At 44.3% G+C, this 22,603-nt stretch overlaps 2 protein-coding genes across 2 annotated transcripts; both read left to right on the top strand.

The window, feature by feature from the left end:
* The first annotated feature begins 9,526 nt into the window (after positions 1–9,526).
* Positions 9,527–10,468, top strand: LOC136644254 (olfactory receptor 9G4-like). Its single transcript, XM_066619932.1, has one exon. The coding sequence runs from the start codon at positions 9,527–9,529 to the stop codon at positions 10,466–10,468; it is 942 nt and encodes a 313-aa protein (XP_066476029.1).
* Positions 10,469–20,119: 9,651 nt separating this feature from the next.
* On the top strand, positions 20,120–21,061 carry LOC136644248 (olfactory receptor 9G4-like). Its single transcript, XM_066619918.1, has one exon. The coding sequence runs from the start codon at positions 20,120–20,122 to the stop codon at positions 21,059–21,061; it is 942 nt and encodes a 313-aa protein (XP_066476015.1).
* Positions 21,062–22,603: the final 1,542 nt, after the last annotated feature.

Here is a 22,603-nt window from a genome sequence, read left to right as displayed (position 1 = left end):
ATAAGAGCTTGATCCCCAAGAAAAACATATGTAGAAAGTCTGGCTCTCGCAGATCTCATTTCAAGATCCACCAACCTCTGACGCAAAATTTCTTTTGCGTCTCCCGGGCTCATCAAAGACTCAGGGAAAAGATCACAAAAATTAAAGTAGTCCGGGCACCTCTTTTCCCAGGAGCCTATAAAGGGATCCAAAAAGATCAAATGAGTAAAATTACCCTGTCTTGAGAGAATCTTCAAGAAATAATGCAAGGCATTTAGCCACATCGACATCTCTATACTTGGGGTACCGGATTCCAGCCTAACCACAGTATTCGGCACACATCGGGGACATACAAATCATGCTGCAATGTAACTGGACACATGAGAGGAATTTTAAAGTAATCTAGAGTGTTTGGAAAAATGAGACTTGTTGGTTATGTCTCCTCCTCACTCTCTCAGACAGCAGGGAAATTCAGAATTGCCATTGCCATTTTTCCATCAAAATGCTTCAGGACTGACACCAAACACAATCATACCCACTTTCCCTTTGTGCACCATTGCACAGGTGGAGCTTACCCAACACGGCTCATACCCAACCTACAAATACATTTGTTTGCAGGAAAGGACTCCCAACAAGACATGATCACAATCTGGGTGCCCTCCAGATGGAAGTGCCAAAGATTCGGGTGATATTATGTTCAGCGGAATATTCATACATACCAAATCAGCAAATGGAAGAAGGCATTTTCATTGCTCACATGCAGAAGGAGCTTTAGAGAGACTTGGAAGCACACTGTAGAAAGCTTAGCTGACAAAAATACATTCCTGTATAAAAGAGCCTTTTGGCCAATGGACGCAGACAGGGTAGGCCTCCAGCTCTGGTCAAGACATGTTTGTGCAAAGGGTAAGCTGTTGGAAAAGGTGCGAGTGGGAGACCAGTTTGAAACTGGAAGTGACAGTTGGCCAGCAAAGTCAAAGGGCAATACCGGTTTGGATGGTTTGTGAGGCAAAACATGTTTAATGTTACATTTGGTGGTGAAGAAAATATTAGAAATATATGCCGTACTCTGCCAATGAGCAAAGACTTCTCCTCACAAACGCTTGAAAAGAGTCTCAGGGAGACATCGCTCTAAATGCAGAGTGAAGTTCTGCTTATTTCACAGGCCCGTCCTAAAGGAGATACAGAGAAAACCGACAATGCTTCCCAGTTGCTCAGGTCTCATGAGCAGAGACTTTTCTCCTTGCATGTGCTTGAAATAGAGTTCTGTCAGAAGACATTTCTTCTAAAAACAGAGTGAAGCTTTGCTTATTCTACAGGCTCATCGTAATGAGGACAGAGAGAAAATGGAAAAGAGCGAACTGATAGTGTATAGTTATTTCAGGATGCAGGCAAAAAGAGACACACAGAATCAGTCTGGGTGGTAGCACCAAGTTCAAATAGAAATTTAGTACTATTAAGGAATAGAACTATTAAGGAATGAGGGCAAGGAATAAGCTCTTGCCCTCGTGGTAATGGTGATCCTGAGTTGGAGAAAGAAATTGGTTTGGCATTCAAGGGAGAGCATATAATAATGAAGAATTTCAACTACCCTCTCATACACTCCCACCTGAAATTGTCTCGCAACCCCAAACGCAGAGTGAAACTTTGTTTATGCTTTGTTTATGATAGGACCACCTAGTGGGTCCCGATTCACCATTGAAGAAACACTGTCCAAAACAATGTTATAGAGACAGAAAACATGGAAAATACTGTAGGAGAATCAAAACAGTCAGGGGGCTGGAATGCTTTCCTTGTGAGGAAAGACTACTGTGCTGGAGGTGTTTTGGTTTAGAAAAGGAAGCAGGTGTCATGATTGAGGCTTATAAAATAATGTATGATTTGGATAGAGTGAAGGAAGAGAAGTTCCTCTCTGTCCTGTACAGTGCTAGAATTAGAACCCATTTGATGAAATTGATGATGGAAGACAAAGAATAGACAAATGGAAGTATCTCCTCACTCACCATGTAATAGCTACACCACAGTGGCACAAGGACATGTGGGATCCAACCCCCGGACTCTCCTCACACACCAGTTAATGAGCTGGTGCAGGTCTGAGGAGACCCATTGGAGACCAGGCAGCCAGTGGGCAGGTAAGTAAAAACATTTTCTACTTCTCTCTCTTGCTGGCCCATAGGATGCAGAGCACAGTACATCAGCATGCTGCATGCTCTGGGACACTCAAGGACAGGATGTGAAGACGGCACTACCTTAGCTGGCTTTAAAAGCCATGTCCTTATATTAATACCACTATGCAAGGCACTGAAATAGTTCAGCCAGTTTTTGTTAGATAATTATCCAACATTCAAAGATTATCAAACAGAATGAACATAATTCTTGTTTTAAGAGGAAGATGGACCGTGCTGGACCAGATCCATTTAACAAAAAGCAAGCTTATTATGAGCAGAAACAAGACTGCAGCAAATACTTCTGGTGCCATAATAAATTCCCTAGTCAGTGGGAAACAGGGATCAAAAGATGTTTTTATACCTTTACAGTGGTATCAGTGTTGTATAACCTCCTTAGCACCGTTGTGAGACCAATCACCTCCTTAATTTCTAACTGGACTTGTTTGAATTTACAGAGTCCTGTTTAGCTAATCTTATTCTGTTGCTAATTTTAGTCTGGTGCAGACACCATGCGCAAGTGATTTGGATCCCCCTTTTTCTGTTTCCTTGTCCTCAGAAATGGTGGATATTTACTTCTTCAATATGAAATACCCAAAAGAGAAAGGAAAAAATTACTGTAGCAGCCTAGTATTAATATTCATACTCCAAAGCAGCAAGAGGAAGAAGTAATTTTAATTAATCATGTAGGGAACATCAGAGACACTTGGGAAACCACTATGATCACCATAGCTTTTAAAAAAAACATCCCTACTCATTATAAAACACTCTTTCAGTCTACCTCAGTGTTTCACAAACTGTGTGTCAGAACCCACTAGGAGGGTTGTGAGCCAATTTCAGGAGGGTCCCCATTCATTTCTAAGTGTTTTATTTTTAATATATTAGACTTGATGCTCACATGGTATGTGACTGCATTTGGGGAAATGTTGCAGAACTGTACTTTTAACAAGCGACTATGCATATACTTTTAACAATGATAGTCAATGGAACTTACTCCTGGGTAAGTATGGGTAGGCTTGCAGGCTAGGGTTGTGAAAAATGTTCCTGCTTGATGATGTCACTTCTGGTCATGACCTCACTTCCAGTGGGTCCTGACAGATTCTCATTCTAAAACGTGGGTCTTGGTGCTAAATGTGTGAGAACCTCTGGTCTACCCTAATGGAGATAGCAAAAACATCAGCTGTGCTTCTTAAAGCTAAGACTAGTCATTCTGGGCTTAGATGGGGGTGGTGATCTTTGGGTTCTACAGTCTCAAGTTTCCCTTAGTAGGGAAAAGATCTCAGTGGTAGATCGTTCCCTCAATCTCTTTTTAAAAAGTGTCCTGTGAATGACAGTGGACTTGGACTGTACATCTGTGATGGAGAGAAACAACGGAATGCCTATCAGCAAAACTAAACGGCAGAACTGCGGAAAGGAGGACAGAGAAGGAAAGCTTTGAGAAGAATCTCAGATTGCAAACACAGTTGCATCCACAGATTCTCTGTGACACTCCAGGAGATCCTGGGCCATGTCGCTGGGGACATGCAATGCAGCCATTCATGGTACCAGCATAGTTTGAGCAACCTTGCATAGTTCTCTGCTCGATGGCACTCTTCCCTTTCCTCCTTTCCATAGATCTGATTTGTCCCCTTCCCTTGATAATTATTTTGATACATAACTCTCTCTCATTCTGACAGACTGAGAGCTCAATCCTACGATTGTGCTGGGCCAGCACAAGTCCCTTGCGCCAGCTCAGAAGGGTCACACACGTACCATAAAGCACTATACCCCTACTCCAGAGTCAGCTGTGCCAGCACATGGATGTGCGCCAGCCTGCAGAGGCCAGATCTAGCCTCCATTGCAATGGAATGGGGTACGTCTGCGCTGACCAAGCTTGGCAAGCACAGGTGTCTCGGGCACCAGTCCCTTGCCCAGTCTGATGCTACTCCAGCGTGGGATGCCCTCCTACTCCACCTCCCAGGTAAGTGCTGCTTGTGGGGCTTCCAGGTGACATTGTTTCATCAGCCTAATACTGTTTTTCATCTCAAATCATCAAGAGGAGGAATTTTAATTGCTCACTCAGGGAACTTCATACAACTTGAGAGACCTCAGCTCAAATAAAGCCCATTCCAGCATATAACAGCCTTTAGGTCAATCCTATCAGGAAAAGAATCTGCATCTTAAAGGTAAGACCTGTTGCTTTGAGCTTAGAATGCGAGGATGACTTTGTTGCAGTCCAGTCAGCTTAAGCTTCCCTTGGTAGGAACTGGCCAGCCCACATATCCCTCTATTCCATGCCTGACTGCCACGGCTCTGAAAGACAAATTTACTTTCACCCATTTCTGACTTCAGTCAAGGAGAAGTTATGAAAATGAGATGTTTGGATTTCATAAGAAAATAAGAACAGCGCTGCTGGATCAGGCCATAGGCCCATCTAGTCCAGCTTCCTGTATCTCACAGTGGCCACCAAATGCTCAAGGGAGCACATAAGACAACAAGAGACCTGCATCTTGGTGCCCTCCCTTGCATTGGCATTCTGACATAGCCCATTTCTGAAATCAGGAGGAGACCCACAACAATTTAAAACAAATATGTTGCATCAGTGACATGCACTTGGAATGTGACTCAGATTTAGAAGGTAGAAAGCACATAGGCAGAAATTTGAGAAAAAGAAAAATAAGAGCACTGAAGGACTGATCAAGTATATTTCACTCTAGATGTCCAACCTGCTGACTGTTTTTCTTTCTGAATTATATGTCTTCCTCCTAGCATGAAGAAAAACCAAGTGCTAGATATGTGACACACATTTAACCCCCAGCAACAAATCATCTTGTTGGTTGCTCTTCAATATCATTGTTTACACACAATGTACAATCAGCCTCGAAACTGGCCCTTTGCTGGGGGTCGGGCAGCGGTGTCCCACTGGTGGAACTAGTGTTCTGCCAGCACTGGCTGTTGAAAAGCAGCTGTAAAGCACACTCTGGCAATGCAGGCTGTTGGAGCACTGGCGTGAAGGCTGGGGCCATCCCGCACAAACCATCAATGGCCGGCTGCCCATTGAAGCAGGTAAGCCAGAGTGGAATATGGGAGGGGATGGGGGAGGGAGGAACGGGGGCAGGTAGGTGGCAGAAGTGGCCAGGGAGGAGGAGGAACATGGAGGCTCAGGAGTGGGTGGATCTGGCTGCGATGGTGTACACTAGATCCTATCCCCTCTGGCAGCAGCCTCCCTGCCCCTTTCTCTCCTTAGACATGCACCAGCTAAACAGCTGAGGTAGGGCCAAGGACACTCATTCTGAGATGGGAGGCTTACTGAGTGGAAAGGACATTAAAATCCCCTTGCAAACCTCCCACTGCACCCCCACCCCATTGGATACAGCACACACCTTTATGGTGCTGTTGCACCCGGGGGGGGGGAGGATAGGATTGGGTCTAAATGCATATCATATTCATTCCACAGGCATGCAGCAATGAAGAACCCACCTACAAAATCTGCACAGCCCATAAGTGCTGCTACAGCTGCAGTCATACTGCCAGTAAGTGCACTGCACTGTGTTATGCTACGAATACATATAGCCAGTTCCACCAACCCAGATCCTATCCCCAGCATTTGTTTCTTGAAAAATGCTGGTGCTGTTATGCAGCTGGCTAGTAATGGCTAAATAGGCTTACAGCACAATCCCATCTTGCGCTGGAACAGGCAAGCTTGGAGGCTTGCACTGTATCCAGCACAAGACAGGGCTGCAAGTGGCTCAACGGAAGGTAAGGGGAAGCCCTTCCCTTTACCCTCCCTGGGTAAACCACTGCAGCCCCTATGGATCTCCTCAGACTTTTGCCACCCCGAGGTGGTGCAAGTCTGAGCAGAGCAGAGTGACCTGAAGCCACTTCGCGCTGCTCGGAGAATAGGGTTGGGGTCAGTTATAACTGCCAGGTCCCACCCCTGCTCCTGCTCTGCACCAGCCTACCCCCGGGGCTGCCCACTGCCCGCCCTCCTCCCACCCAGAACGCCTCCCTCCCACCTCCTCCCTGCCAACCCCAGAGCCTTGCGTTGATCAAGCTTGGCCGATGCAAGGCTCAGTCCCACCATTTGGACAGAGGCTGAAGTCAACCTCTGAGTGCCGGCACGCCTCCGCATGCCAGCCTAGCAGACTCACAAGGAGGCACAAACATGCCTTATGGCATGTTTGCAACCCTCCTGCACCAGCGCAAGGGTTGAGGCTGGCTGCAGCACAACTCACCAATTCCCCTTACCCAGTGTTGTGCAGCAGCTTCCCCAATGGGTCTACTTGGATCTCCACCACCAAAATCTGTGGCGCAGATCCAAGCAGGCCAAAGTAAGTTTGGGCTGCTTGGGGGAGGGTTAAGATCCACCCTAAGTACAGCTCCTGACACCACCCACAGGTCGGGTCTGGCCCACTCTCCCGCTGCCTACCCTCTCCCCACCCCCAGAACACTCACATTCTACCCTCCCCTCACCCTCCCCAGACCCTAATGGCGGTCTGCCGCCAGCATAAACTTAACAAATTTGACCTCCAGAGGCCTATGCCAGCTTAATCAGGGGTTAAGAGGCGGCCCTTGGTAAAATATCTTCTCAAGGAGCCTGAACTGACCCACCACACACACAAACCCCTTCAAACAGCTGCAGATCCAACACTGTTTAAAACTGAAAAGATCTATTATTATTAATTATTAATTATTAACAGTATTTATATACCGCTTTTCAACTAAAACTTCACAAAGCGGTTTACAGAGAAAATCAAATATCTAATGGCTCCCTGTCCCAAAAGGGCTCACAATCTAAAAAGATGCAAAGGAATACCAGCAGACAGCCACTAGAACAGACAGTGCTGGGGTGAGGTGGGCCAGTTACTCTCCCCCTGCTAAAAAAAGGAGCACCCACTTGAAAAAGTGCCTCTTACCCAATTAGCAGGGGTAATCTACCTGGGTTCTGAACAGCATTACTTTAGAGACACTTGGCCTGAGCTAAGTATGAAATTGACAGATGGACAAAGCATTCAGCCATGCAAAAATCCAATACATATTACATTTGGTATGAAAAGTCAATGATTGCTGCCATTTTATGTTAATTCAGAAACAGTTTAATTAAGGCTAGAACTTTACGTCACATTAACCAATTTAAAATCTGGTGAGAAAGGCTAGCACAAATCAATCAAAGAGCATTTTTACATTGCCCTTAGCATGGTTTCATTCATTTGCAAATGTAGGAAGTGCATGTTTAAATGTCTGAAAGTCATACTAGCAGCCCAATCCTGTCAGATGATTATGTAATCTCTCATTGAGGTCCTGGGCTGACTGCACAATAGCCACTCTGACACTGAACAGCTTGTGTCCACCAGCGTTGTGCAGTTCTTGAAATGTTGTGCGGTTCTTGAAAGAGAACCTTTCTGTTATTGTAAAAATCCCCTCGGCGGTTTAGAGATAGCCAGCCTATGTGAACCGCCTTGAATAAAGTCAGAGGAGTAATCAGATGACCAGAAAGGCGGTATACAAATATCAGTATATTATTATTATTATTATTATTGTTGTTGTTGTTGTTGTTGTTGTTGTTGTTGTTGTTGTTGTTGTTGTTATAAGTAATCTCTGTGCTGGCAGTGGGGGCTTCTGAACCACAGGAGCAGGTAGGTCAGCAGTGGGAAGGGAGTTCAGCGATGGATTGGTGCAGGGTGCAAGAGGGGAAGCATCTTGGCAGCGGCAGTGTATGATGGGATCCTATTCATCCTTCCCAGCCCAGACCACCTGGTTTAGGTCTACAGCAGTGGTATCACTAGGATTTGCATCTCCCACTGCGGGAGACCTGCGCGTCACTCATGCAGTGGGCGGGGCAACACCCCAGGTGGTGGGCATAGTGATGTAAAATTGTCGCACTCCCACTGGTTTTTTGTCTGTACCTTTTGATAGAACACAGATATTTCAATGTGGCTTGTTTCACTGCATTCTGCATGAAATTACGCATTGATTGATATATAACATGATGGTATTATTCCTCCAAACTCTGATTTTAGTGATTTTGAAAACTTGTAGAGTCTTTCTCCCTCACACACACACACCTGTGTCAACTTACTAACACCTTATGGCAGCAGTTCTCAAACTTTCAGCACTGGGACCCACTTTTTAGAATGACAATCTGTCCAGGACCCATTGGAAGTGATGTCATGGCCAGAAGTGACATCATCAAGCAAATTAAAATAAATTATAAATAATTAAATTAAAATAAAAGAAATAATTAAATAAGGGGGAGCCAGCCCTGTTCCACCAAATGAATTTTCTCTGTAGCCTGCCTGCAATAACACCCCCCCCCCAAAAAAAAGAATCAGTGAGATTTCCAGCTCTCCCCAGTGCCCAGTTTAAAATTCTTCTATTTCAGGCATATCAAAATAAAGACCCACCTGGCTTTACAAGTGCAAAATAGAAAACATTCCCCTTATCAGCTGAAGCCTCTTTTTTTTGTCCTTTTTAGTAGGGGGGGGGGGTGAGGCTGCCTCCTTGAGCATTTATTGTGCTCCAGTTCCATTGGATCAGGACCATTCTGGTATCCTCACATTCCCCTTTACCTGGCCTGACCACCAGCCAAGGCATATCTGCCTACTCATGAGTAAAAGCGGCTGTGTGGCTTAGTTTTACTTTCTATAGGGCTCAATACACTCGCAGCTGGGAGGAAGGGACAACCTTCTCAGGTGTTTTGGGGGGGCTGCATTCATTGGATAGGGACCATTCTTGTGTCCTTGGATTCCTCTCTGCCTGCCCTTTCCAAGGCACTAAGGCAAGTTTGCCTACTCACGAGTAAACACATGATACAGTTCAGTTTTACTTTCCATAGGGCTTCATGCATTTTTTTCTTTCCAGTTTTTTGGCCATACCTTTTGAAGGAAAGGAGCTATTTCACTCTGGTTTTTTTCATTGCATTCCTCAGGAAATTCCGCATCCAACAGTACATGGCATGACGGGGTTGCTCCTAAAACTGTGATTTTAGCATGTCATCCCCCAGTGCGTGTCACCCCCCTTGCGCGTCACCCAGTGCGGTCCACAAACCCCAGCACCAACTAGTGACGCCACTTGTCTACAGAGACCTATTGGAGAACAGGAAGCCAACAGAAAGACTTTTTTCTTACATCTCCTGGACTGTCTGATCTCACCCCAGGTGTATAGCATGCAGTGCAGGCGCCAATGGTGGTGCTGCATAGCATGGGCAGGCAGAGGATAGGATTGAGTTATGGTTTAATTGAAAGCTACAGTGCAAACACGTACCAAATGTTCTTAGTTCTAGTTAAAAAGAAAGAAAATACCTTCCATAACATCACAATATGCCCATCCACGCTGTATACCATAGAAATGAATGTCAAATCTCTACTGTCTTTTCACTCTGTTAGCAGATGTTGCCTATGGAGACAATGGAAATGGACGACAGCCGCACACTACTAACCAGTTTCATCTTAGTGGGTTTCACAGCTGATCCGTTCCTCCGTATGGTCCTCTTTGTGCTGTTTCTGGTTTCATACACTCTTTCATTGACTGGAAACATTGGCCTCGTGGCACTGATCTACCTGGATTCTCAGTTGCACACACCCATGTACTTTTTTGTGGGCAACCTTTCCTTCCTGGATGTTTGGTACTCCTCAGTCTATACTCCACAGATCGTGTCTGACTGTGTGTCCAAGAACAACATCATATCCCTCGCTGGCTGTGCAGCCCAGTTATTCTTCTCTTGTGGTTTGGTCTACAGTGAGTGCTTCCTGCTGGTTGCCATGGCCTATGACCACTTCGTGGCCATCTGCAACCCACTAGTCTATGCCACTGCCATGCCCAGGAATCTCTGTATCCAGTTGGTTGTTGGATCTTATGTTGCTGGTTTTGCAAATGCCATCATACACACAGGCAACATCTTCCGATTACGTTTCTGTGGGAACAGTGTTATCAACCATTTCTTTTGTGATGTACCACCACTCATGGAAGTGGCATGTGACAGTACTGAGGTCTATGAAATCATCGTGGCCACAATTGTGGGTTGCACTATGACAGCAACCACTGTTCTCATTCTGGACCTCTACACACGCATTGTGGCAGTCATCATGCGTATCCGCTCTTCTACTGGGAGGAGCAAAGCATTCTCAACATGTTCAACCCACCTAGTCTCTGTCTCCCTCTTCTATGGCTCCATCCTCTTGATGTATTCCCGACCCAGCTCCATGCACATGCCAGCGTGGGACAAGTTGAAGGCTTTGTTTTACACAGTGTTCAATCCCTTGGTGAATCCACTGATTTATAGCTTGCGCAACAAAGATGTGAAGGCAGCCTTCAAGAATGTCCTGAAGAGACTTATCACAACCAAATGAATGGCAGCAATGTTGCATCTGCGCACATAACACAAAATGAAGCACTGCTCTCTAGAGTCTTCCTTTATTATTCCAACATAACCAACAGTGCAGTATAACAAGACTCCAAAGTAACAACATCCCCTCCTTATTACAGATCAATCACAGCCTTGTGTGCCTAAACATTCCCATTACACTTCTATTTCCAAAAACAATTTCTCACTCATCCTTTTATTACTTTCCTACAGGATTTGCAGAGGTGGAGTGTACAACAAGAGAACCTGCAAGTTGGAAGGAAGCACATAATTCCATACAAATCATGCTGCAATGTAATAGGACAGCAGAGAAATTCACAGTTGCCAGTGCCATTTTCCCATCAAAATGCTTCATGTCTGGCACCAAACGCACATATACCCACTTTTCCCTTTGGGCACCATTGCACAGATGAAGCTTACCCAACATGGCTCATACCCAACCTACAAATACACTTGTTTGCAGGAAAGGACTCCTAACAAGTCATGATCTCAGTCTAGGTGTCCTCCAGTTGGAGATGCCAAGGGGCGAGTGGGAGACCAGTTTGAAACAGAAAGTGACAGCTGGCCAGCAAAGCCAAAGGGCAATATTGGTTTGGATGGTTTGTGAGGCAAAACACGTTTAATGTTACAATTGGTGGTGAAGAAAGTATTATAAATATGTGCTGTACTCTGCCAATGAGCAAAGACTTCCTCTCCTCACAAATGCTTGAAAAGAGTATCAGGGAGACATTGCTTCTAAATGCAGAGTGAAGTTCTGCTTATTCCACAGGCCCATCCTAAAGGAGATAAAAAGAAAAGGGATGATGCTTCCCAGTTGCTCTGGGCTCATGAGCAGAGACTTTTCTCCTCATGTATGCTTGAAATAAAGTTCTCTCAGAAGACATTGCTCCCAAAAACAGAGTGAAGCTTTGCTTATTCCACAGGCTCATCCTAATGAAGACAGAGAGAAAATGGAAAAGAGAGAACTGATAGGTTATAGTTATTTCAGCCTGCAGGCTATAAGACGCACAGAATCAGTCTGGGTGGTAACACCAAGTCCAAATAGTAATTTAGGACTTGGAATGAACTCTTGCCCTCATGGTAATGGTGATCTTGAGTTGGAGAAAGAAATACGTTTGTGATTCAAGGAAGAGCATGGTGTGGGTCCCCGGGCTGCTCGAGAGCAGGATAGGACCCTACCCTGTACAATTCACAACCGCAAGATGTGATGATGGCCACTATCTTAGCTGGCTTTAAAAGCCATTTCCTTTATTAATACCACTATGCAAGGCACTGAAATACGTAGTTCATCCAGTACAGTAGTCTAGAAAAGTCACAAGAACATAAGAACAGCCCTGCTGGATCAGGCCATAGGCCCATCTAGTCCAACTTCCTGTATCTTACAGCGGCCCACCAAATGCCCCAGGGAGCACAACAGACACAACCTGCCTCCCGGTGCCCTCCCCTGCATCTGGCAATATGTATATACTTCCTTCCACAATATGTATATGCTTCCTTTCTCAATAGACTCCAATGGTTTACATAGGCAGGTTGAACATAAATCTGTTTCTCAGTGAGATTTTTACAAGTATTGTTTCATCCATGGGACAATCTCATAGAACCTCCATTTCGCCAGCTGCTTCCTTTATAGTGCAGTCATCATCCTGGTTGCTGGCTCTTGCACTTTCCAAGCTCTTACAGGCAGCTGCAAACCCATCTTCAGAACAGATTCTCAAGGATGTTATCCATTTTTTGCCAGCTGACTCCTCCATGCAACTGATCACATTCAAGCAGAAATGTAAGCCATTTCTGTCCAATATATACAACAGGGACCAAACGTCTACATCTGTGGGCTGGGCAGAAATGAGTTAAGTGGTTGAGGGCCCAATCCTATCCAATTTTCCGGTACCAGTGCAGCTGTGACAATGGGGCATGCGCTGCATCCTGTGGTGGAAAGGCAGTCACAGAGGCTTTCTCAAGAAAAGGGAATGTTCATTCCCTTACTTTGGGGCTGCATTGTGGCTGCACCAGTGCTGGAAAGTTGGATAGGATTGGGCCCTAAGTTCAATTGTTAAATGGTAATACCTCTATGCAAGGCAATGAAATAGTACATCCAGTTTGGGTTAGATTATCCAAAGTTCAAAGATTTGCAAATAGAATGAACAGAATTCTTATTGTATGAGAAAGGTGGACTGTGCTGGACCAGATCCATTTAACAAAAAGGAAGCTTATTATAAGCAGAAATACGACTGTACAGTAAATTCATCAGATGCCAATATGCTTTCATAACAAAGCAAGTCAGTGGCAAGTGGGGATCAGAGGATGCTTTTATACCTTTATAGTGATAAAATTTGTATGCCTTCTCACAGTGGTTTAACCTCTCACCATTGTGAAACCAATAACCCTCCCTAGTTCATAAATGGACTTGGTTGAATTTGCAGAGTCATGGATATCTTATTCTGTTGCTAATTTTATTCTGTTGCTGCCACCTGTGAGTGGGTTGGATTCCCCCCCACCCCCCGCCGCTGCCTTTTTTTCCTGTTTCCTAGTTCTCAGAAATAGTGGAAATTTTCTTCTTCAGTTTGAAATACCAGAAGGAGAAAGGAAGGCTCACTGTAGCTCACTGTAGCAGCCTAGTATTAATATTGCTACTTCAAATTAGCAAAAGGAAGAAGTAATTTTAATTGCTCACATAGGGAGCTGGGAGACATTTGGGAAACCATTGTGGTCACCTTAGATAAAAAGAAAAAAAAACTCTCTCTGTATAAAACACTCTTTTGACCCAAACTAATGGAGATAGCAAGAACATCAACAGTACTTCTTAAAGGTAAGACTAGTCACTCTGGCCTTAGATTGTGGGAATGATCCTGTGTCTTTACAATCTTAACTTTCCCTTCGTAGAAATAAGCCAGTCCATGTATCTCCTTAAACCTGACTTGACTGCCAAGGCTCTGAAGGACAAAAGCACTTCCATCCATTTCCTTCTTCCGTTAAGGAGAAGTTATGAAAATATTCACAGTTCATTTCGTCCCTTCTGCCTACAAGCAGGTATCTGTTCTCAGTGAATCAGGCAGGCTTTTCATACACACCTTGGCAATTCAACCTCACACTCTACCTCTTTAAAAAATACGTAGTATTCCACGAAAGGGAATAGACTTGGACTGCACATCTGTGAAAAAGAACAGACAGAACTGTGGAAAGGAGGACAGGGAAGGAAACCTTTGTGAATAATCTCAAATTGCAAGCATAGTTGCACCCAAAGATTCTCTGTGGCATTCCAAGAGATCCTGGGCCATGTCGCTTGGGACATGCAATGCAGCCATTCATGGTACCAGCATATATTGAGGCAACACTGCGTACATTCTCTGCTCAATGGTATTCTTCCCTTTCCTCCTTTCCTTTACCCCCAATAAGTATTTTGAAACATCTCTCTCTCTCTCTCTCTCTCTCTGGAAGCGCCAAGTAAGTGTTGTTGATACCCGTAGTTGACTTTGCGCAAGTGAACTGCACATAAAACAAGAGCCAGTGTCATCACTAGCGTTTGCATCCCCCAATGTGGAAGGCCAGCGCATCACCCCTATAATGTGCCTCCTCCCATGAAGTGGAAAGGGCAACACCCCAGTGGTGGGTGTGGTGATGTGCCATTACTGTGTCCCACTGGTTGTTTGGCTATGATTTTTGATAGGATAGACATTTCAGCACAGTTTGTTTCATTGCATTCTGCATGAAATTACACATCAATTGACATATAGCAAGATGGTATTATTCAAAAATACCAAGATATTAACAATTTTGGTCAGTAGTGGTGTCACCCCTCCCCATGTGCTTCACCTGGTATGACCCGCACCCCTCCTGCACCCCTAGTGGTGCCACTGCAAGGGGCAACTGTATGGTGGCCTTCTACAAGTGGGTGGCACAACCACAACTGAAATACTGTGTACAGTTCTGGTCATCACACCATCCAAAAGGATACTGTGGAGCTGGAAGAGGTGCAGAAGAGGGCAATCAAAGCAGGGAATACTTGCTCATAAAGGTTACCATGTTTAGTAAAATAAGCAGCCAGGGGGGTCCATGACTGAGGTTTATTAAATTATGCATATTCTGTAGAGAGTGAAGGAAGGAAAGTTCTTCTCTGTCTCTCACAACACTGGAACTAGAGGCCGCTCAATGGAATTGATTGACTGGAGACGAGGGCGTATTTCTTCACACGCTGCATAATTAACCTGCACAATTTGCTATTGCAAGATGTAGTGACCGCCACTATCTGAGATTGGATAGATATTAAAAGAGATTGGACAAATTCACGGAGGACAAATCTATTACTGGCTACCAGATAGGATGGCTATGTGCTATGTACCTGTTCAGTGGCAGTATGCCATTTGCAGGGGAGCAATGGTGGAAGGTGGTGCACATTCATCTCTTCCTTGTGGGCTACCAAGAAGCAACTGGTGAGTTATTTGTGGGAAACAGGGTGCTGGATGCTGGCCTACATGGGCTCCTGTCCTGATCCAAATGGGCTTTCCTTATGTTTTCATATTGTTATGCTTTTGTGTGTATGTTACAGTGACTATCCAAAATACAGAGACTGTCAGCAATTGCAACAGAATTGCAATAATAAGAGAGTGTTAGTGTTAAACAGGGATCAGAAGATGCTTTTATACTTTTAAAGTGGTATAAATTGTGCATTAATTTCATTTCTGCTGCATCTTGTTCCAATGTCCCTTGAGTATCTATCTATCTTTGGTTTGTTTGAGCATCCAGAATTTTCAGGATCGTGAAGAATTTCTTCCCACAGTTGGTTTCTTTAGATTCTGAGTTCTGATTTTGACTCATTGTTGTCTTATGATAAGATGAGTTGCTTAGCTGATTTCTGAAGAACTAAAGGGCAGCTGACCATTTATAAAAACTGTAGGATGAGCTTATGAATGAGTCCTTGATGGTCTCATGTGATCAGGTTCAGTAATAATGGTCACGAATCAAGTGACTAAAGATGAAGGAGTGGCCCACCAAATGCTTCAGGGTACACACTAGACAACAGACACAACCTGCGTCCTGGTGCCCTCCCCTGCATCTGGCAATCTACCTTGCGCATACCTACCATGACTTGTAACCCGTGGTGAACTTTCCCTCCAGAAATTTGTCCAATCCCCTCTTAAAGGCATCTAGGCAAGATGTCATCACTACTTCCTGTGGCAAGGAGTTCCACAGACTAATTACCCACTGGGTAAAGAAGTATTTTCTTTTGTCTGTCCTAACTCTCCCAACACTCAAATTTAGTGGATGTCCCCTGGTTGTGGTGTTATGTGAAAGGGGAAAGAGCATCTCTCTATCTGCTATATCTATATAATTTTGTATGTCTCAATCATGTCCCCCCTCAGGTGCCTCTTTTCTAGGCTGAAGACGCCCAAACATGAAGAGGCCTTTCCCCATAGCGAAGGTGCCCCAGCCCAGTAATCATTTTGGTTGCTCTCTTCTGCACCTTTTCCATTTTCACTATATCCTTTTTTAGATGTGGTGACCAGAAATGGATGCAATACTCCAGGTGTGGCCTTACCATCAATTTGTACAATGGCATTATAATATTAGCCATCTTATTCTCAATACCTTTTCTAATTATCCCAAGTATAGAATTGGCCTTCTTCAGTGCTGCCGCACATTGGGTTGACACTTTCATCGAGCTGTCCACAAGCACCTCAAGATCTCTCTCCTGTTCTGTCACAGACAGCTCAGAACCCATTAGCCTATATGTAAAGTTTTGATTCTTTGCCCCAATGTGCATGACTTTACATTTACTTACATTGAAATGCATCTGCCATTTTGCTGCCTATTCTCCCAGTTTGGAGAGATCCTTCTGGAGCTCTTCACAATCTCATCTAGTCTTTACCACTTGGAAAAGTTTGGTGTCACCTGCAAACTTGGCCACCTTGCTGCTTAACCCTGTCTCCAGATCATTTACGAATAGGTTGAAAAGCACTGGTTGCAGGAGAGATCCTTGGGGCACTCCGCTTTTCACCTCTCTCCATTGTGAAAATTGCCCATTGACACCCACTCTCTGCTTCCTGGTCCTCAACCAGTTCCTAATCCAGGAGAGGACCTGCCCTCTAATTCCCTGACTGTGGAGTTTTTTCAGTAGCCTTTGGTGAGGGAGCTTGTCAAACGCCTTCTGAAAGTCCAGATATATAATGTCCACGGGTTCTCCCACATCCACATGCCAGTTGACCTTTTCAAAGAATTCTAAAAGGTTTGTGAGGCAAGACTTACCCTTACTGAAGCCATGCTGATTCTCCCTCAGCAAGCTGTACTTCATATATTGATTTGAACTGTGTTGCAAGTTTCAAGTATCAGCTAAGGTTTAGAAGAACATAATTTAGTGCAGAAGTTGGACCATCATCCTTCCAGCCTGATAATTCCATGTGCTTGTAACAGACAATTTGAAGGAGAAACTTCAATATGCAGGAAAACAATTATGCAGTGATACCTATTACTTTGAGGGTTTTTTGTTTTTTTAAATTCTTCCCTTGTCAGCATTCATGCACTACAGGCAGTGATCAGAGCTCAGAATCCATTTAATTAGGGAAATGTTAATATATGTACTTGTAAACTACAGGTTAAATCACTTGTTGATAAGACAAGTTTGAGCGTTGGGTTTGATCATAGTTACACCTGGTTGTATCAATTTCTTGCACAGCATGAAGAAAATGTGCCCTCTGGTGGCCAGTTTTGATCATGCATGATGCTTAACTGCTCTTGCATCACTGACTTAAGCGATACACACAGTTACACCAGCTGCCTTTTTGGATTCTCCTCCCAGGAAAAACCATTTCTTTTCACAATTCTGCTGTTTTATAATATGTGTTTTCAGCCTAGGAATGAGTTGTCTAAATATAGCTGTTTACAGTTTGCCAATCGGGGGGGGGGGGGGCAATTACAGTTCATACACCCTATTTAGTGACAGAAAACCTCCATTCTGGATATACCCTTATCTCATCATTTTTTGAAAGTTATCAAAGAAGGGAAAAGGAAAGGATTGTAACAGAATGTGAGAAACTGCATATAAAGATGAAATGTCACAAACAAACTTTTTCCCCTAGTTTCCACTAGGATGTTTGTGTCCAGATTGCAGCTCCCTGTGCAAAATGCTTAACGATTGATCAGGTACATATTGGTGTGAGCACATGTTGCCAAGCTATCTTCCTGAATCATATGTCTCCCCGAGCATAGCATCTCAGCACAAAGAAAGGAGTGGTGTGTATGTTACTTTTCCCTGCATAGCATTATTCATATTCACTGATGTGTGGCTGTGCTTTGGGTCTACTTGGAACAGAAAAGGTGCTCACACATTACATGGTTCCTTGGTTCTGTTTGAGACGGTTGTTTACACACAACATACAACCGACCTGCACAATCAGTTCCATGCTATTGGTTTAATGCATATCAGATGACTGACAAAGTACAACCAAGAATGGAATAGAAGTGCATCAATTTATAACCCACCCAAGCTCTGAAACAGCGTTGTACATAAGTAATACTGCAACAGTGGCCACATTGCACTGTGTTAGGACACAAGCAAAGACACTCGGCCATCAAACAACATCCCAGACTCACACCCACAGCCTCTGCAGTGGTTTACCAAGGTCCCTGCAGCTGTTATACAGTTGGCTATTCAACTGATAAGGTTCAAGGTGTTCATTCCTTTAGCAAAATGTCCTCTCATTAAATCTAAATAGCTCCCACTATTCAGTACACACAAACACCCAAATCTTCCAAACTCATAACATTTCAAACTAAAAGGCCCATCCATCTTCAGGGTAGCACTGCTCCAGCGGCATTTGGTTGAGTTTGATATTGCCTGATGAAAAAAAATTGTGATTCACTATTCCTCTTACAGTATAATACAAGAAAGTACCCTGACCCTAACAATGAATTCAATCATTAGGACTGCAACATTTATAGTGCAATCATACATGTATACTCAGGTGTAAGCCCCACTGTGTTTAATGGACTTACTCAGAGGTAAGTGTGCTGGTTGTACATGAATTTTAGAAATCTATGGGCGGCAGATATTGCCACTAACTTAGAAGAAGTTAGAACCTTTCACATTCACCCAAGAGGCAGTGGCTTTTCTAAGAGGTTTCCTGCTTTGTCAGACCATGCATCAAATAAAAACAAGTGGGCATCTTTTTCTATAGCAGCGGTTCTCACACATTTAGCATTGGGACCCACTTTTTAGAATGAGAATCTGTCAGGACCCACCAAAAGTGATGTCATGACCAGAAGTTACATCATCAAGCTGGAACATTTTTAGCAATCCTAGGCTGCAATCCTACCCACACTTACCCAATAGTAAGTCCCATTTACTATCATTGTTAAAAGAATATACATAGTAGCTTGTTAAAAGTACAGGTCTATAACATTTCCCCAAATGCAGTGACATACCATTGTAGCATCAAGTCTAATATATTAAAAATAAAATATTGAAATGAATGGGGACCCACCTGAAATTGGCTCACGACCCATCAAGTGGGTCCCAACCCACAGTTTGAGAAACACTGTTCTATAGGATTATTTCACTGATACACAAAAGTTTACAGATATGATTGACTGAAAAGGATGTCAGTATTGGATTAAATGGAGTGATAGTCCTAATGTTAATATTTTAATGAAAAGTATTTTACTTGCAATCCTTTACACACTTACATGGAAGTATGTTCCATTGAACTCAAAGGAACTTTTGGTACTTCTGAGTGACTTCTGCATAAAATTGCAGTTATTCTAGCCCTGTCCCTGTACGCCTTTGAAATAATGGCAAAAGCTTCTGTGATCAGAAAATGAATGAAACTGCTATATCCCTATTGAGTCTAGCCTTCCTGATGATAGCACCCATCATGCCACAGATGGATGTTCTGTCAGTTCAGCACTGGATTGGCAAACCACATTCAGTACAGATTATGATATGTTATGGCAAGATCCACAATGACACATAATGTTAACACAGCACACGATGAACATTTACAGAATGTTTCAGAAGCAAAAAGATCAGATTTGGTAATCCACAAAATCTTACCAAGATTTTAGTAAGGAACATTTTCAGCACATCCTTCAAAATAACATACATCTTCCGCATACTATGAATGATCAGAAAGTACATTAGGAAGTGATAGATTTGGGGCTAATTTTCAGTAGATAATTCAGAGTTTCTATCTCCCATTTGTTTAACAGGGTGTAAAATTACAGTACGGGGGCCTGTACAGATTTGTACAAGTACTGTACAAAGTACTGTAAAATTACAAGTACTTTCTCTGCCATGCCCTACCTTGTGCTAATTACTCATCTCACAATATTTCTCAATCATAGATCACCTTAGCAGTTCTTCTCATCAGTTTTAGAGTTTTATGTCAGAATCCCTTTTTTGTAATAATGCAGACAGAGATTTGTGCACCTAGTTGATCCCTCTTTGGCCAATTGGCTTCTATCCATGCTGCCCTTTTATAACTGCCTCCAATTGGTAGCCGTCTGGATTCCAGTAGTAAAAGAACAGTGTGGGTCACACAAGGTTGCAGTGCAACTGTCCCAATTTCCCTGTACATCCCAGAAGTGAATGTCAAAACTCCAGTCTCTCTCTTCACTCTGTTAACAGATAATGATGACTATGGAGACAATGGAAATGGATGGCAACCACACGCTAGTAACCAATTTTGTCTTGGTGGGATTCACAGCTGATCCATCCCTCCGTATGGTCTTGTTTGTGCTGTTCCTGGCTTCCTACACTCTAACACTGACCGGAAACATCGGCCTCATGGCACTGATCTACCTGGATTCCCGCTTGCACACACCCATGTACTTTTTTGTGGGAAGCCTTTCCTTCCTGGATGTCTGGTATTCCTCAGTCTACACTCCACGGATCATGTCCGACTGTGTATCCAAGAACAACGTCATGTCCCTTTCTGGCTGTGCAGCCCAGTTCTTCTTCTCCGCTGGCTTTGCCTACAGCGAGTGCTTCCTGCTGGCTGCCATGGCCTATGATCGCTATGTGGCCATCTGCAACCCACTACTCTATGCCACTGCCATGCCCAAGAAGCTCTGCATTCTGCTGGTTGTTGGATCTTACGTTGCCGGCTTTGCCAATGCCATTGTGCACACAGGCAACACATTCAGATTACATTTCTGTGGGAACAATGTTATTAACCACTTCTTTTGTGATGCGCCACCACTTGTGAAAATGGCCTGTGATGACACCTGGGTCTATGAACTCATTGTGGCCTCTATCATTGGTTGCAATGTCATGGCAACCACTGTTCTCATCTTGGGCTCCTACATAGGCATTGTGGCAGCCATCATGCGCATCCACTCAACCACTGGGAGACATAAGGCTTTCTCCACTTGTTCTTCCCACCTCATCTCTGTCTCCCTCTTCTATGGTTCCATCCTCTTGATGTATTCCAGACCCAGCTCCATGCACACACCAGACTGGGACAAAGCAAATGCTTTGTTCTACACAGTTGTCAATCCTCTTGTCAACCCCATGATTTACAGCTTGCGCAACAAAGATGTGAAGGCAGCTTTCCAGAAAGTCCTGGGGAGATTCATAAGACTCAAGTGAATGGACTAAAGTTGCAACTGTCTGTACAAAATAAAAATGAAGCACTGCCCTCTAGTGTCCTCCTTTATTATTCCAGCATGACAGAAAGTGCAGAGTACCAGGAGTCCAAATGGACAGCATCAGAGTCCTGCTGCAGCTTGTGTGTCCTTTTGGATGTCTAAATTTCTTTAATTCACGTTCTTCCATTGACAATTTCTCCCCCAGCCTCATCCTATTTCTTCACAGCAGCATTTGCAGTCTTTTAAAACATGAGAAGGAGAATAGCAGAATGGAAAGAAATATAGAAAATCACAATGACATCACACAGTGTAATCAGGGGAAGGGGGAAGCGCTCAGATGGCATTTCAACAATGCCTTCACAGGCATTTTCCCTAATTTAGTCACTCCCTGAGAGTAGTGCCAGAGTTTAAAATGTGCAGCGCAATCCTATCTTGCGCTGGAACAGGCAGGCCAGGAGGCCTGCGCTGTACCCAGCTCAAGATTGGAGCCAGAATCAGCTCAGTTGGAGGCAAGGGGAAACTCTTCCCCATACCCCTGGGTAAGCCACCATGGCCCAATGGGTATCCTCGGACCTCAGGAGGTGACAGAAGTCCAAGGAGAACAGAGCAGCTTGGAGCCGCTCTGCGCTGCTCGGGGAATGGGGTTGGGATTCGGCATAACTGCTGAGTCCCGGCCCTGCCTACACTCCCTGCCTGCCTGCTCCCTGGAATGCCCTCTGCCCACCCTCCCTCTGCCCCAGAACGCCTCCCTCCAGCCTTCTCCCTGCCCTCCCCAGACATCTGTGTCAGCCAATCTCGGCCGGCACAGCCTTCCCTCTCCGAATCGGCACTGATGCCGGATGTGGCCTCCATGGGCCGGTGCATGTGCCTGTACCGGCCCAGCCGACGCATGAGGAGGCAGAAACATGCTTGTGGGAACTTGTGCCAGCCTAACTAGTAATTAGGATTGTGCCCTCAGGAACATTCCCTTATGCGGTTATGGATCATAGTTTAAAATGTAATGAGTGGCTCTGAAAATCAAGACCTGAAAATGGGGCTGCTCAAGTTAAACAAGATGTGAAATTGCTCTATGAACTACTGTAGAAATCTTTCTGCAGATGACAATTGAGGTTTAATTCATTCCTGTTTTCTCCATTAATGGATCAACAAACATTACAGTGAATGGGGACAAGCAGGGTAGGTAAATGCCCATGTCCTATCAAAGTGCCACACATGGCAATATTTTCTTTTCAGTCCAACTCTTAAAGATGCAGGAGCCCCCTCAGCTCCAAGGGTCACAGATTTCCTTGTGGAAGCAATCAGAATTGACTTTCAGTTTGCAGACACAACTTCTGGTTTGACCAGAAGTTACCTATTGACTGGAATGGGGCTTACTTCTGAGTAGAAACGCATAGGGGTGGACTCTTAAAATATCAGCATCCCAACTGTGAAAGAAGCTGGCAGCTGGCAACGGGGAGGGCTGAGTACAGAGGGGAGGGGATTGATAACAGCTGCCTTAGTTTCCTTCCATCCGGAAGTGTCAGGCTGCAGTGTATTTGCGTAA

This window comes from Tiliqua scincoides, chromosome 1 (assembly GCF_035046505.1).
Source record: "Tiliqua scincoides isolate rTilSci1 chromosome 1, rTilSci1.hap2, whole genome shotgun sequence".
Lineage (NCBI taxonomy): Eukaryota > Metazoa > Chordata > Lepidosauria > Squamata > Scincidae > Tiliqua > Tiliqua scincoides.
The sequence above is the reverse complement of the archived record's forward strand: the minus strand, read 5'-3'. Positions and strand labels throughout refer to the sequence as shown.